The 17,326-nt window shown below is 42.1% G+C and overlaps 1 protein-coding gene across 1 annotated transcript; it reads left to right on the top strand.

Moving 5' to 3' along the window:
- Positions 1 to 660: 660 nt before the first annotated feature.
- Positions 661 to 16,971, top strand: ypel2b (yippee-like 2b). The gene is made up of 5 exons (XM_080512969.1): positions 661 to 792; positions 10,660 to 10,891; positions 11,977 to 12,020; positions 12,634 to 12,742; positions 16,840 to 16,971. Exons 2-5 carry the CDS (start codon positions 10,775 to 10,777, stop codon positions 16,927 to 16,929), a joined length of 360 nt encoding a protein of 119 aa, XP_080369095.1. The 5' UTR covers positions 661 to 792; positions 10,660 to 10,774; the 3' UTR covers positions 16,930 to 16,971.
- Positions 16,972 to 17,326: the final 355 nt, after the last annotated feature.

The raw sequence follows: 17,326 nt of genomic DNA on the forward strand, positions 1-17,326 counted from the left end.
CGATAAACTATGTAAACATTCAGGTGATTTCAGATGATCTATGCTATATGCAAACAATATTTATTGTTTTGCCATATATGCAAAGTATGCTAAATATATGACGTTAATGCATTATTATAGTTGTTGTTGTTGTTATTGTTGTTGTTGTTGTTGTGTACACAGTTTTTCACATTATAATTAACCCATTAACCGTAACCACTTAAAATATGTTAATACATTATAAGATAATATATTCTTCTTCCTGGCAAACTATAGTAGACCCAGGTTTTTATGTTTAGTTTCTTGCTTGTTGTTTCTTGTTTCTTCTGTTCTAGATTATATCGACATTTATTGCCTTGTAGTAAATCTAGTAATTAACTTTTAGCACTGCATTTCTTTTTCATCTATATGTAAATGCATGTATGTTGGAATCATTATCGATCTTTATTGTGTTTGTATAATGTTAATAAAACCCCGCTGGTATATGAGACAGAATCAAAAAGTCTTTGGTTGAGAAAACGACAGGGCTGCTTTGAGTGAGTCGCCGTTCTGTTGGGGAGGTGGGGGTGAATGCTCTCGCTCCGGCTGGTCGTGTCGATACTCTCTGCAGCCTTTTCTAAACTCCGCTGGGCATCGTTGCGCGTCAAAACATTGCGTCTCTGCAGGACTTACCAGGGCCGGAGAGCGGAGGAAATTTGCTCGGGAAAGGAATGCGAAAGACGGTTTAAGGACTGACGCTGCCACGAGGAAAACGAGGAGGTGCGACATTTTTTCTAGTCTACGTGGAGACTCGTTTTTTTCTTCTTGTCAAAGGTAAAAAATATATTTTCCCCTCTCCTCTCTGGTGCATTTATTACGCACTCTTTCCAAAATCGCACTCACTTGAATGCTTGAATGTACAGACTGTCCAGTACTTTTCAACTTCAAGTCAGACTGCAGGTAAGCACGCTGCTTTCATACAATAATAAACAAGTTCAGGATTGATCGAAAACACACATGGAGGAGCTGGGACATGTTTTTTTACTGAGCTGTGTGTGTGTGTGTGTGTGTGTGTGTGTGTGTGTGTGTGTGTGTGTGTGTGTGTGTGTGTGTGTGTGTGCGTGTGTGTGTGTGTGTGTGTGTGTGTGTGTGTGTGTGTGTGTGTGTGTGTGTGTGTGTGTGTGTGTGTCAGATGCACGGGTCATTTCTCGAGAGGATTGATTATTATTATTATTATTATGAGGACGCATGCTGTTTCTGGTGCCAGCCGCGTGCACGTCTGCGCCACCGTCATCATCATCATCATCCTCATCATCATCATCATCATCATCATCATCCCCCCGTGCTCGCGCCTGGCCGTCACTGTGCGCGTCACATCAGATCAATGCGGGTTATCGTGTAATAAGCTCACGTGATCGTATGGTGACGACAATCAACCTGTCAAAGTCGCCGTGTGTGTGTGTGTGTGTGTGTGTGTGTGTGTGTGTGTGTGTGTGTGTGTGTGTGTGCGTGCGTGCGTGCGTGCGTGTGTGTGTGTTCTTAGCCGAGGCATCCCCGCCATCTGTGCTCCGTGTGGTGGCTCAAGTTCTGCCCCAGATAAAGTGCGCCACTGCCTGTGACCTGATTCATACCAATAATCACACACACACACACACACACACACACACACACACACACACACACACACACACACACACACACACACACACACACACACACACCACACACACACACACACACACAGAGTTTGTATTGATGCGCCACAAGTTGGGAAGAAAACAGTTAACACAAACATTTTTTCCAGAGGTTGCTCTTTATTTAAATGTGAAATAACACATGCATAAATGTGAATACAGTTTTCGCCAATTGTTCTATTTACATCATTATCATATTTCCATTTCTAAAGTATTAGGTGTCCTATAGCCGTGTATCCTGTGCCCTGTGCTGCCTTCATGAATGACTGGGAAGTGGGAAGGTTTGCTCTTCCCAGTGGGAAGATACATCTATCTAACTGGGAAAGTCTTCTTGCGGAAATGGAATGTTTTGCAGAGTTCACCAATAAAGCTGCTTTTGTGCATGTGCACGAGAAACAACATTTGTTAATGATGTACTTTATAAATAAACAGTGAAAATGTTAAGTCACCATCCCCTCAGTGGCGAACGAGCCGACAATAACAGCAGTATTTCTATGTGTGACTCATCAACCACTTAGAAGATTTTAAAAGCAGTATTCCATCAACAGGATTTATTATATGGGCAACAACGTTATTTATCACTTATATGCTGATTGTCTTGGGGAGAATTTGCTGGGAAGCAGGACTGTTCAAATGGTAACTTGCATGTTCCCAGTTCCCGGTGCGTGAACGTACCATTGAACACACTTGTGACATTTATTTGGTTTTATGTTTTTTTTCTTCATGCTATTGTTTACAGATTATTCCCTTACTTTTTTAAAGTACATACATACTTTCATTGACTTCTCACAACTATTATTGATGTTGTTGTTGTTGTTGTAGTACTTTTCTGCTCTAAAGGAATATAAAAGCATCTGCGAATATTCACAATTTTGATCGGGCACAGTTGGACCTCCCTAAACAGGCACACTTTAACAAACAAGACTCCAACATGTGGTAACTAACGGAGTTGAACCAGCACAGTGTGGTCACAGAGATAGACGCTGTGCTTTAAGGCAGCTTTCATGAATCAGCTTAAAGAGGTCAGTCCACAGGCGCTCTGCTGAGGTCGGCTGTGTGTTATAATGAGGTAATAGGCAGCCAGTGTGGCAAACCACTGTGACATATAGATGAAGGTTTGGACATAGGAGCTTTCCAAACTGTGTTTTGATTCTATAATTAGAAAAATATCTCATGTTTTTATAGAAGTTGGCACCAGGGGTTAAAAAAGCGCCAGAGCCTTTTCGTCTTAATTCAAAACTCAGCGTTTGACCTCCCGAAGCCACTAAATAAAGCCCACATGAGTTCATGACAGCTGAAGAGCAGAGACTTTTATCAAGTCACAAGCTTTTCCACTCTCTGAAATCTATTGTCATCGCAGGGCATGCAGGCGGATTGTTATCGATCGCGGGTCTGGTCGATGAGCAGATCGAAGCTGAGGGTCAGAGAGTTGAGGCCCTTGAAGGGTGATTTTCTTTTTTTTTTTCTCACAGACCTGACTGGTGTACATGAACTGAACATGTATCCACCGTGTTGTGTCAGATACTGTTATTAAAGCGACTTCACCTGCGAAGCAGACAAAATAATTTTTCTCAGGTATATGTGAAGCGAAACCCATGAACTCTCTGATCAGGTGAAGTGTGTATTGTCTCAGGTTGAGGTGTGAAATTTGGATGTTTTCTGGCTGCTGGCGTTCATAGGCAATCAACATGATTATCAGCGTTGTGCTCGTTGCAGACTTTTACTTTGAAAGTGGAGGTCAGGGTCTTTATATAGAGGCCATGTCACTAACACATACAGTTGTTCAAATTCAAAATAGTCTGCTTTCTACTTTTATTTTGTTTTCACCACTTATATATTCTGTTGTTTGATAAGATAGATACCACATTTAATGTAATGGAACAGGACTCAAGGCTTGATGACAATCTGATTGTTTGCATGCAAAAACTATTGATAATTGATCCAGAGCCGATAAATATATGACCAGTCACCGCATACGTATGCTGTATTTCTTGGTTTCTGTTCTTCTAACAGCGGATATATATATATATATATTGTGGAAACCGCTGAAAGTCAACCTCATTGTCTTGAGAGTTTCTTTTCTCCTCCGAGAGAATGAACGAGGAGGAAGGAGGAAGGCAGTAACCAGAGACACAAACCCGAGAAGCATCACTTCACCAGTGCGATCTGATAGGAGGAGGGAGTGGAGGTTCATTTATTTATTTATTTATTTATTATTCCTGGAGTTGTTGTGGTGATGTCATGCTGTCGAGCGCCTCGGTGTGATGGTGACTGGAGCACAGGATGAAAGTACATGAAGTACTGCAGCACGCCTCCTCCTCTCTGCCTCCTTGTCTGTTCGTTTTACTAAACCCCCCCCCCCATCCCTGCCATGACTCTCATTTTCACCTCTCCTGCCCCCCTCCTCTTCTGTCTTCTTCCTCCCCTCCATCATTGTCAGAGGCAGCATCAACAGCGGCAGCATCGCCGTGTTACATAACAAAGGATTTTTTCTTTTTTGTCGGCACACAAGGGCCCTTTCGGCTGGCGAGACTCGTGGCACGTAGCCTTTTGTGATGATGACACCCAGAAATGACCAGAATGGGCAGCGGGGTGACCTCGGACGACCCTCCGCAGCACTGATGAATAGACAGTGTGACAGCAGGGAAAATAAATACACAAACGGGACGGAGGGCGAGCAGACTGAGATAAATACTGTATGAGGAGAATAAAACTGTACAAAGGTCTTGGTGCCGAGTATTTCGGATTCGATGAAGTTTTCCTCCCTTGAAGCTTTGTTCGTATCGCAGTGATCAGCTTCTGCAGTCATGCTTTATGCAATTTGTTTATCTTCAAGGCTGGTTTAAAAAAAAAAAAAAAAAATTGTGCAAAACGGCTGCTGCCTTCAAACAAACAAGGATGATCCACCAAAATGTTTTTCAAGCATGTCGGCCACCCCCAACGGAGAGTTTGAAAATGTCAAACATGTCCTGGTGATTTCCATCTGCTCACAGTGGCCCGTGCCTCAATTACTTGACAATACAGTTACTTTCAAAGTAATTGAATGAACAGAAAACAAGAGAAACTTGTACACATGCAGGCCTTTTTGTTTTCTACTATCGGCAATAGTACTCACATTCTCTGTTCAAGTAGAAATACTGATTTAATGCGTCTTGACCTCGAGGGAAAACGGGAGTAAAACTATCTGTTAACATTAATATATATATATATTTTTTTTTTAAACTGAGACATATTTACATAGGACATCATAGAATAAATGTAATGAGGACATTCTAAACATTGTGAAGATTTTAATGTCAAACTGTCAGTGTGACAGGAATGACAATTTTAAACAAGCAATACACAATTAAGCAGTTTTCCATAATAAAGATGCCTTCAGTGCCTTGAAACACCAATTTAAATTCAATTTTTGTATTTTTTTTTTGTGTTACTTTGAATGCTGTCTAACTGGGAACTCCCATCTCGGAAAGTGCAAAGTTTCGTAGAACTGAGTCACATAAGAAGATAATAATGAAGTCCTCAGGAAAAATAAATCGTTGCAGTTCAAGCGGAAACAGAATTCGTTAGCCTCACTACTCTAAATTAACCTACTAATAACACCCGCATTACAAGCATGCAATCCATATTGGTTCTGTGGAGTTGGTTGTTGTTTCTCTGCAGATTTACCTCATTCAATTTGCTGCGTTGGCTGTTGATCACGTGACCTCTCCTGACTCTCTCAACTGCCACCTTTGAGTTCCCAGTTGTTCTTTTTACCCCAAACTGTTCACTCATTCAAGTCGACACCCGTTTTGACTTTCTTTTACTTAAAGTCATCATCGACTGTTAATGGGACCTTTTTTGTCCGATAAAGCCAAAAGTATAAAATACAATAGACGCACTCAGCCATCCCTCAGAGTCTGTACCAGAATGTGTTTTAAATCAGGTTTAGCACGACGCGGCGGTTTTCATCCAAAACTGCAGATATGAATCAACACAGTGTTTCAGCTGATGTAAAGTGACTCCTCCTCACGCAGTATTTACAGATAACACAGAGAGCTACACATGGATTATGTATGACCCCATGAGAAGATGCGTAACACGTGCGATACTATAATCCCGCTGTTGAATATCGCTGCATAAGTATCGTGATTCTCTTTACATCAACATGCTGACAATTAACCCGAGCAGCTTTACACTGGGCTCCGTTTTTTGGGGTTTTTTTTCCTTTACAGCTGGAGGTTTGTTGCATTTGGCCTTAGCTGGGGCAGGCAGCCTCACCCGTACATTGCATTTACATTTTTATGCATTTCTCTGGTGCTTTTAGCTTGAGTGACTTGTTGTAAAAAGACTGCTGCAGAGGCTTTGAAAGAACAAGCTCAAATTGAGTGGAATTACATTTGCAGCCTACAGTGGAGGCTTACTTTACTAGATTATACACAGTACCTTGGTCTAATTGCCTTGCTGTGAGCAGGCAGGTTTGTCCTCATGATCTTGATGAGTTGATCGATAGTTTGGACTGAGATGTGTTGGGGAAATAGTGGCAAATGTCCACATTACAGACGTCTTTATACTTTAAGTTCTTATCTGACGGCACTTCAACAACTCTTGACTGGTTCAACAGGTAAAAATGTGAGTGAATCAATTCCAAGGGTTGGTGGTTTCATTCCTCATCCCATTCGGGCAAAACTCTGAACCCAAATTCTTCCCAAAGGAGGACGAGCATCTTGTACAGCAGCCATAGTGAATGTATCCCTCAATGAAGACGTTTAAGACTGTCAGAGTGCAGAAAATGTGTTTTATAGATAAAGTCTCTTACTGTATTTCTGTGTTAATGCGACATGTCAGGACACACACACACACACGCGTGCGCACGCACACACACACACACACACACACACACACACACACACACACACACACACACACACACACACACACACACACACACACACACACACACACACACACACACACACACACACACACACACACACACGCGCGCGCACACACACATCTTTAAGGACTGGATGTTGCTTAAACTCTGTCCTGAAATGACTGGGTGGACAAAACCCATCTTTGGGTCAAACGTCGGTCTGTGTGAGAGCGAGTGCGTCCGGGGTCAGATCTGACGACTGCACTGAGCGTGTCTTTGTGCCCCGATCCTACGCCGCTGGCACCGAGTCAGAGGAGAGAGAAAACAAGGGCACGTCTCACCGCCGTAGCCCCGTGTATCCTGCTTTCTCCCCCATCAGCTCTGCAGCCTTCATCAGCCTCCGGCCGACACTAAAAACAATCATATTGCAGAGCAGTAAAGCAACCCCCCCCCCCCCCCCCCCCCTTCCCCCAACCCGTCTTTTGTTTGTCCTATTCAGAGCGGCCTCCTGCTCCCAATCAGCAGTTTATTAGCTTTTTTCCAGATGGTTCCGTAAAGACAGACAGGAAGCAGAGGAGACAGAGCGGGACACCATATTGCTAAGGTGAAGAACTCATAAAAATCTAGTTACCCACGTTATGAGAAAGTCCTACTGACTCACAGACCTTTAAATTGTTTAAATTAGCATTTTTATTAAGTCAAGAAGGCTGTGCGTTTGAGGTTTCCTGTCAAGAGATTTATTAAAAACAGAAACAAAGTTGTTTCTATTAATGTTTGGAGACAATAGAAAGTGTTTAGTTGAAAATATTTGGAAAAGTAGGACAGATAAATAAAATATTAGCGCTGAAATCCAAGGTTTTCTACAACATTCTGCATGATTAGTGGGACTTCTTCTGTAAGAAACACTGATTAACTCACAGCTCAATTAGGTTTGCACACGATCTGAACTCTGTGACGTTGCTTCAGCTGAACGTCACTAATAACTTCCCCAATGATACTTATACCTGTAATCAAGCACAGTTTTGTTTTTTTTAGTAACTTCACCGGCACTGCTAAAACCACAATTAACGTTGCATGTGGTGATAAAAGCACACAGATTATTCCTCAGCAGACAGCAGTGAGCCTCCCAACAGCACAGTCAAAATATGAACCTGTCCTCGTGGCCTCTGGCGCCCGGCCCTTCAGGATGCGCTCCCAGGCCGGCTCACTAATCTTCTCAGTCACCAGGCCACACCAGCAGAAGTATTTTAAGGGCTCAATCCATTTGGATATCATGGAGCAGCCATGGCATGATCCTCGCAGTTGTGCTAGGCTAAGCAGATTATCCCTGCAGCCTCATAGACTTAAACACAAGGCGACCGAGCGCTGCTCAACGTGCGTCCTGGAAAAACATGGAACCAGCACCACCAGCAGGCCGGACAGGAACAACAGTATCTAATCACTGATTTGATGACCGTACCTGCATGAGGCACTGATAAGCTCGCATCAGCTGCTTTAAAAGGTTGGCAAACAATTACGTAGTTGGACATAAGACAACGATATGAAGGCAGAAAACACGTCCACATGTTTGGAACAGGTTGAAACAACACTGTGAGTTTCTCTGTGCAGTTTTTGTGGACCTGTGTTGACATGTTGAATAGATCCACTGTAATTAAAGCAGTTGTAGTAATAATGTCGACAACACAGACAGATCAACCAGGTAAAGTTGTATGATTTCATCAGCCGACACAACTGTGCCATACTTTTCATCTTGGCAAATATAATTTAGTTTACTTTGAGAGCATGAAGGTAATATAGGTCACAATTCATCTACCTATTTTTATTTTTTTTTTCAATTGAGGTTGTTTACTGTGGAATTAATCAGATGTGTATCTATTAGTTTTGCTTCTCAATTAACGAAAATTCGACGACGGTGCATCTTTCAAAATACACCATATGCCTCAATAATAAACAAAGAGCATTTATTAACTGGTTGTGGTGCAATGGATTGCATCAATGTGTGTTTGGATGGTAAATAATCCAGTGAGTGTAAATCTTTTAGCATGACAGCACGCTAATGTGGCACTGAACCTGAAGCACATTTGGGGCTGAGGCTCATGTCTGTACATGCAGTATATTCCCAAACAAATTGTCTTGGAACTTAATCACTCTCACCATCAAGTCAACAAGATAAATGCCTCTTCAATAGATCAAGTTTATCTTTATATTTAGTCATATTGTGATTCTATGTCCCTCTGCTTCCCTTCCGTGCAAGCTCAAGCAGCAATCATCCAACTTTGGCAATAGAATTCATGGGGGACCAAAATGGCAGAACCGTCTACAAGAGTAGTGGATGAAGACGAGTGTTACGCTGAATTTGTTTAGTTAAAAGAGAAGGAATGTGACAGTGAAGTGCAAACTGTGTAGACAACGGGCCCTTAGTATCTTTCTGTTTTTCACTCTTTTTGCTCTGGGTTTTCCCGCGTTTGCCATCGGCTTTGCTGCAGCTTATAACATGAAAGCTCATCAAAGCATTTTGTCAATGTCATTTTCCTCTTCGAGACCAAATGTCTGCAACTGTATTTTTTAGTTTGCACATCTGATTCAAAAAGACTCTCATCTCTTAACTAAAAAGAGATCACAGCTAGCAGCTAATCCACTAGAAACACTTAGAAAAGGTCAAACCGGCTCAAATTGATGGAACCTGCAAGAAATGGAAGTTTCAAAAATTCTCCTGACTAAAGCAGCTGAAACAACCAAATTGGCTAATATTGCTAAAAAGTTGGCTAAAATTCCTAAACGTGTCTTGAATAAATGCAATTTGAGATACAGTATTTATATGAATAGCAGCTGTGTTCTATAAACATATTTTGTGGCTCCAGATGAATTATATTTGGTATAAAGCATGAGAAATGGCTGTTTTGGCCCTAAAACATGCAGACCCCTGTTCTAGGCTTTTACCATCCAAATGATCATTGTTGGAGCCGAGGCCACCAAACACTGAGCAAAAGGCATCGTGGACAGAGCGATAGACGATCACACACATCCACATCTGCAGAGGATTTAGAGTCACAGGTATCTGAACAAGCAGGTATTTATGTGCCAGATTAGTCAGATTACCCAGGTAAAGATCTGAACATGCGGAACATGTAAACTTTGATTTGAACATTGGAACTTTAACATTTGAATTTAACAGCGCTTCTCTAACAAAGTGCACGTATCCTATCCCTTATCACACAATCATCTGAATCAGCATCATTAAACACGGAAAGTGGTGGTAAACTGTCCTTTGTGTGTAGTGATCGGGATCTAAACAATGCCGTCTTCATATGTAACACTTCCGAATCAATACACTTTCCAACAGATCGTTTTCATGTAAACAAGAAGAAGCCTAAGAAGAAGCTCTGAAGTTGCTCAACAGGACTGTGGTTTTGTTAAAAAGTTAAGAAATGTCCTTGTTCCATATAGGCTATTTTCATTCATTTCTTAACTGCGTGTACTTAAAGGCATAATTCAGCGCGCTCTCTCACACCACCCGAGATGTATATAACTCTCTTTAGCTATGTTACAATGATTGCTGGATATGTTAAAGAGTAGAAAACAAAATAACTGCTGTACATCAAATTCAACAAAATGTTGTGTAAAGGCAAATTATATCTCCTGAGCTTTATATCATCTCCACCACGGTCTGTGAGTGGGCTGATGAGCGTTTGTCGTTTTACCGACTCTAACGGCAGCAATAAAGCAGCTCTGCTGTTGCTCTTTTGTTATACTTATTTGACAGCTTTAAACTGGGAATTGGGGACTTCTGAACTGGTAATTATGCCAGTTCCCATGTGCATGAATGCAGCATTGCCCCACCAGTTCACATTATGAAAACAATAAGGCTAACTGGAAATGCGAATCTTCATCTGAGGGGATGATGATGCAATACGAGCACATGGAACACATAACGTAAACAATTTCCACGAGTTATGAGCTGACATATCTGAAATGTATTTTTTTTTTTTTTGATGACGTCGGACACTGAATTGGAATCGCATCATATTTTTGGGAGGTTTCGTCTGGAGAGTTTCTCCCTTCTGCCTCATACACCCGTGGCTCTGTTAGCAAGCAGCGGCCACGCGGCATGGTCGCCATCAGCCGCTCACGTGTCCTCCCCCCTGTGCGCAGGTGTTCGCCTCCCAACCCACCGCCCACCACGGCCCTCACCTGTGTGTTGCGGTGCTTCCCTTGTGAGCCGACCTGGGCTGGCAGTCCCTTCTTGCACCGCCCGCCAACCCCGCCCATGGTCAGAATGACGCGCTCCAAGACTTTTCAGGCGTACCTGCCGAGCTGCCATCGAACGTACAGCTGCATCCACTGCCGAGCTCACCTGGCCAACCACGACGAGCTCATCTCCAAGGTAGCCGACGGGAACAGCGGCTTAGCTTATTTTAGCACCGATGAAAAAAAAAACGTCGTTTACGAATTACAGCATTTAAAGAGGTGATCAGTGAAGATTAAAAGGGGGTAGAAGAGGAATTACAAACACATACAGCAGGCTGAACACCTGCGCGCCTGTCAGTCACTGCCACAGCGTGAATGGATTATGTTATAAGCTGGATATTGGATTATGAATACACTTTCACTTTTTCCACTTGTGATCATGAAAACATATTCACTTGTGTACAAGAAACACAAGAAAGTTGAAGATTTAACTTTCTGAAGAAATATGTCTTGGAACAGGCAGCCTCCATGTAAATCAATGACAGAAGACTCAAACAGACTCTTCTGTTGTCAAATGTGACAATAATGACAACGGTTCAATAAATTCGCTACAATATGTCACATCATAGTATGTTACCTGATCAGTGCTTTTCTCCACACATGATGAATGTTGGTACGTCGAGCACAACTATTGTCCATCTGCCTCCAATGTTCCAAACCAATAAACTCAAAATCACTGGGAGGAAAATGAAAGTTTATCACTTTTTTAATGCCAACAACACTCCTTCACCTCCATGTTGGATAAAGTGGCTAAAACCACAGAAACAGCTATAAAAGCCCTAAAATGTGAACCATTGCAGCAGGAACAGCTAGAATGGCGAACAGTAATGGCAGCCTATATTTAAAACAGGGAGACTGTGATAAAAGGTCTACAGTGTTTTAATTGTAGTCTGATTGAAATTTCATAAATGCGACGTCGACCAAATATAGCAAAATGCTAAAAATAAACATAAACAGGTTGCATGAAGGTTACAGCGGTACATTTTAATTGAAAAAATATGACTATGTATCAGCCAATTAGGTTCATAAGTCAAAGTAGACAGATTCTATTTAAAGATTTTAAGACGTTCCTCATCTCAACATGGAGCTTTTCCATAGCAACCAAAATCATGCGAGCGCTTCAATGATGCATTATAATAGTGACAGTGACTGGATTTTATGCAGTGTTGTTCCTCTGTCTATGCAGATACATGAATGCTTTCTTCTTTTGTTTGTTTGCAGTCATTTCAGGGCAGCCAGGGCAGAGCCTACCTGTTCAACTCAGTGTGAGTATCCGTCTCAAGGAGCCACAACTCATCCTGCTCCTTTAACTGTCTCTTTTTTAAATGCCTGAGATGTTTTTTGTTTTTTTTTAAGCCCGTGTTACAGAGCCTGCCTCGCGCTCATATTGCTGTCATTACTTATCCATCGATCCATCTTTTATCATTTTGAGCTAACTGAGGGTCTCAGGCGGGCTGGACGTGATTTTAGTTTATTTTAGGTGTAAGGCAGTGTCCGTCAGGTCTTCAGTCCATCACAGGGAACACAGAGGGAAAGAGGCGTAATCTATGTGTCTTCAAATTGTACCTGGATAAATGTCATAAACACACACACACACGCACGCACGCACGCACGCACGCACGCACGCACGCACGCACACACACACACACACACACACACACACACACACACACACACACACACACACACACACACACACACACACACACACACACACACCGGGAGAACGTGCACCAGTTGAAATGTGAATGAGTTTGTACGACTCTCCTGTCAGCGTACAGCCTGTCTGAGTGGGAGCGAGGCAGCGAACCTCTAAGCGCACATCATTCAGCAGTTTTTGTTTTTGAACTTTTCCCTCTCTGCTTCCGCTCCTGTCAGGGTGAACGTTGGGTGCGGCCCTGCAGAGGAGAGAGTTCTGCTGACGGGCCTGCACGCCGTAGCAGATATCTACTGCGAGAACTGCAAGACGACCCTGGGCTGGAAATACGTAAGCATCTTTGCCTCGCCTCTGCTGGGATGGATAGCGTCACAAAGTGCATCCAAATTTAGAGGACTCGAAACTGAGAGGCTGTTGTTACAACATAGCCTAATTTTATTTGTATCTTAATTACATTTGGACTCCTCTTCACTCAGAGTCACTGCAGCAGAACAGCTGAAGGCTCATGTAATTATGAGATCAGCTTGTCAGAGCAAATGGAGACATGGAGGAGAAGTCTTTATTTATATTGAGTGACATGATGAGCTTTTCTTGTTTAGAGGGATCACCGGGTTCAGCTGGAGGGGTTTCATTTCTTTTGTCTTTCAAACTTTCCTAATACAAACTTTTAATGTTTTTACGAGAACTGTGAGGTTACCACATTTGTTTGTTTTCATTAAATAGAGGAACAATTAACACATTTAATGATATTTTCTTTTGATATGATATTTCAACACATAGCATTTCCCAGTGCACCTGAAAAACTTGCATTCAGCCACATTCTGATCATTATAAGTACACACTTTTGTCACTGCTGGAGTGTATTCAGTTCGGCTACCATCTTGAATGAAGACTTGCTTCGCCGCAAGTCCATTCACTTTTATTGAGAAAAGAGGTCTTTATACAAATAGAATAATCAGAACTCACAAAATTTCAACTGCTTTACTCATGCTTTGGTTTGTTTCAAATAGCAAACATTCAGCAATCAAGGGACGGAAGTAGAGAAATGTTGAATGAGTTGTGTTGTGACTTGTATAACTAACATAATAGTATTATATATTTCTGTATCATAGTGAAGCCACATTTTCAATGTACAAAAGCATCCTGGATCATACACATCTGCCATTTGTAGCAAAACAAACCTAATGAAAGGTGCCAAATATTCACTGAAGTTATGACTAATCTAATTGTGTGGAGATGAAACGGGTCCTCATCCAAGATGGCGGCGAGAGACAGTGCCAATCAATGAGGAGTCTACTTTCACTATATACTGTTGCATGTAAGAGCACGTTGCTGTGGGATGAAAGCATGGCTCACAGCATGGCTTTTTCCAAAATATACAACAACGAAATTTACTTATCACCCAAGCAGTTCGCGTCTTTGGTTTCGTCTATGCTAAACTTATAGCCACAAGGATTAACGCCTAAGTCAATTTTAAGGTTATTATTAGTGTTATACTTAAATGGGGAGTGAACTTCACTTATTCCCATTTTGGCTGCTTCAGCAGTATCAAAGTTCTGCTGACACACACACACACACACACACACACACACACACACACACACACACACACACACACACACACACACACACACATCAAATTAAAACGTGATTAATTGTGATTAATGAATTATAAAGCCCCTAATTAATTACATTAATATTTTAAGCTGTGGCCCATGGCTCGTTTTAACAGTAGGGAGCTTAAATTTTTAACGCATTTGTTGTAGTTGGGGTGTAACTGTGCAGCTCTATATGCAGAGCGGCCTTGCAGGGTGAACAGGTCTTGAGGTGAATTGGTATTGATTGCAGGACTATGGGCATGTCAGGGTACATGTGCAGTGTGCATTTAGCGCAAGAGGTATTTTAGGTCCCGACTGAGGTTGAACTAAACAGGACCCTCACATGTTAGCTGTCTTCATATATCAACAGGGCCGAGCATGTGCTGCTGTCACCGGTGAACTCTGTCGGCAGGAAAGTGAGAGTTTCCATTGTGGGCACGTGACTGTATCCCCGAAGGGGTTAACTGACACACACACACACACACACACACACACACACACACACACACACACACACGGAGAACAACAGTATCCTTGTTGTTTGCCTCCTCAGAAGGCTCTATTGACCAGAAGAACCTTCCTTTCCCTCTCACTGTATTCACAGCTGCTTAAAACCGTATTCTTTAACCTCTCTGCCCAAAAATAGCTGTCTGCCTCACGGTGCCCGGTAAACACCTGGTGAACCAGCTTCAGAAGTAGTTTCTATTCCCATCCAGACCCCACAAGGCAGAGAAAGCAGAGGTCACATGCACGCGCACGCACACAGGCACTGAATAGGGTCTAATGGAGGGCTGCCATTAATATCAGTTGCAGCAGTGTAGGTTTTCTGCACTCATCAAAGTTCTATTGAGAAGCTTGACCCACTGCACTCCTGCACCGAGAAATCTGATAGCGTGCTTCTGCAGCCCTGAACCAAAATAGACAAAGACAAAACTAGGTACAGGCACTCCACAGTGAAAGAACGTTTGTATTGGCCGACGCTGTGGCTGCTTTGAAAATCTCGCAGTGAGCCGGGGGGAGCTCCGGGAAAGAGCACAAAGCCGCTAATGGACTCGGACGGCTCGTGGAGGCAGTCGTGGCGTGCCATTTGTCATGAAATGAGTTAATGTCTCTTGTTCATTTTGTTCAAAATCATAACACGGGACAACATATGTTTTCAAAGTGAATATTGAATCAAAATTACTGGAGATGTTGTGGAGTATTCACATTTATTATAGCAGCATAATAACAACTTGCTAACAAAAGGCCACCAGGAACAACAATAGTCTGGAAATATGTAACAGTGTTGTCACTCATGTCATTATCTTCATCTTCAGCAATAACATATAGAAGAAAACACAGTTGTAGGGTCAGAGAGAAACTCATAGTTGGCCAGCATTTCTCCAAAAAGAGTTAGTCAGCCAGATGAAAGAATTATCTTTATATAAATATCTGTTGTGACACCAGACTTCTTGTTTTCTGGAGAGCTGCTTCGTAAAGGACCCTTGAGAATTGATTGGTAGTTTGCAAAGTTTTATAAAGAGAAGCCTGCATTAAACATACTTACATTTCCAAAAAAAGAAACTTGACCCGGCCTTGCTCAAAAATGTTTGCTCAAAGATGTCTTATATCCTATAATCCAGATGAAGCAAATTATATTGTCCATAAAAGAATCTCTCTTCAAAAATCTTTGTTACTCGATGACCAATCAGATTACAACAGACATGAATTAAAATAGCGGTTTTGTACAGATTGATACCAAGACATGAATTGTTCCAATGCCAGGTTTATTACATGTTAAAATGACGATATAGAATAAGGCTGAAACTTCAGAATTAGTTTTATTAAAAGAGACCAAATGTCATAGTAATCAAATGGTTAAATTATTGATAGTAAATATCAGAATTATTAGTGCACAAAAAATGAAGGTATGTAAAAAATGTGAAACATTCTCATATATTTACAATTATATTTCACATTATTATCAATGTTGTCTCAATACTGCCCTTGAGTTTATTGTTGATAAACTTTATAGGTAAGTGGGAACCCAGTGGTGTTAAATTAAATTGTATTTTTCTCCTCAATGGTTTCAGTAGTTGCTAGTTATTTCTCAATAGCAAAATCTAGTTATTTATGCATTCTTGATAACATTTTACTTGATGTTTGAATTATTATTTTGTTAGCATTCTTATCATCTCAGCATGAACAACTGGAACAAAGTCCAGAGGACAAAATGCTTGATATTAAAAAAAAGAGTACTGTTGGTATTCACTACCATTTGTAATAAATTGCCTTTTTCTTCCGCCTTTTTTATTTGGTATCAGATCAGAAAAAAGATCAGTGGTATCGCACATCACTTTACACAGAGCTGTAATGTGGTTCAAACATCAGCTCTGGTGCTTGCTTTTTAAAAAATCCCATTCACTTTTTTTTTTTCTTAGAAGAATTTGTATTACACACCTCAGAGTGGAAATTCACGTTCCTGCTTGCAGAATCAGAGCTCCGTTCGCTGTTATGAGGCTCAAGAACGTAGCCTTCGGGGTTTTGGCATACCTTTAGTCATTAGAGACACATTTTCTGCCAATGTAAGATATGGCGATCCAACGTGGCTGGAGAGTTTTGGTTGTGCTCCTCTGCAGTGTTTAGTGAATGATAGTTATATAACCAGCTTCCACAGAGCCAGGAGCAGAAACAGGCCGGGACCGAGTGAAGGATTTTAACACACAGCTGAAAACACTATGTGGTGGTTTTATTTTTGTTTGGTTTTTATTCCACTTCTATGTTTTCCAGCATGTTATTGTTTTGGAACTAAAGCATATCCTCTCCCTGTCCTCCTGCTTCTCCCTCCAGGAACACGCGTTTGAAAGCAGTCAGAAATACAAAGAGGGCAAGTTCATCATCGAGCTGGCCCACATGATCAAGGACAACGGCTGGGACTGAGAGGCAAACGGTCCGGTGACAAACCGCAGCGGAGGAGAGGAGTGGAGGGGAGGGCACGGGCTGGCGGGGTGGAGGGGAGGGGACGGGAGGGGAGGGGAGGGTGAGGGGAGGGGAGGGGAGGGAGGGGAGGGAGGGGAGGGGAGGGAGCGGTGGGCGAGTCGTGATTGGTGGGCGAGTGTGTGACTTTGGTTTGGCTGATTTACCATTAACCTCTGTAACTTGCTGCCCATCCCTCCCTGCGACACCTCTCAGTGTAAACACACCCACAATATCTCTCTCTCTCTCTCTCTCTCTCACACACACACACACACACACACACACACACACACACACACACACACACACACACACACACACACACACACACACACACACACACCAAGGTCTCAGACATCCC

Source organism: Blennius ocellaris (genome assembly GCF_963422515.1).
Source record: "Blennius ocellaris genome assembly, chromosome: 2".
Lineage (NCBI taxonomy): Eukaryota > Metazoa > Chordata > Actinopteri > Blenniiformes > Blenniidae > Blennius > Blennius ocellaris.

What these genes read in the sequence shown, in the direction of transcription:
- ypel2b (XM_080512969.1), top strand. Translation starts at nt 10,775, where the DNA reads ATGGTCAGAATGACGCGCTCCAAGACTTTTCAGGCGTACCTGCCGAGC. An exon ending in GCCTACCTGTTCAACTCAGT is followed by an intron (nt 12,021 to 12,633) that starts GTGAGTATCCGT and finishes CGCTCCTGTCAG; the next exon opens with GGTGAACGTTGGGTGCGGCC. An exon ending in CGACCCTGGGCTGGAAATAC is followed by an intron (nt 12,743 to 16,839) that starts GTAAGCATCTTT and finishes TTCTCCCTCCAG; the next exon opens with GAACACGCGTTTGAAAGCAG.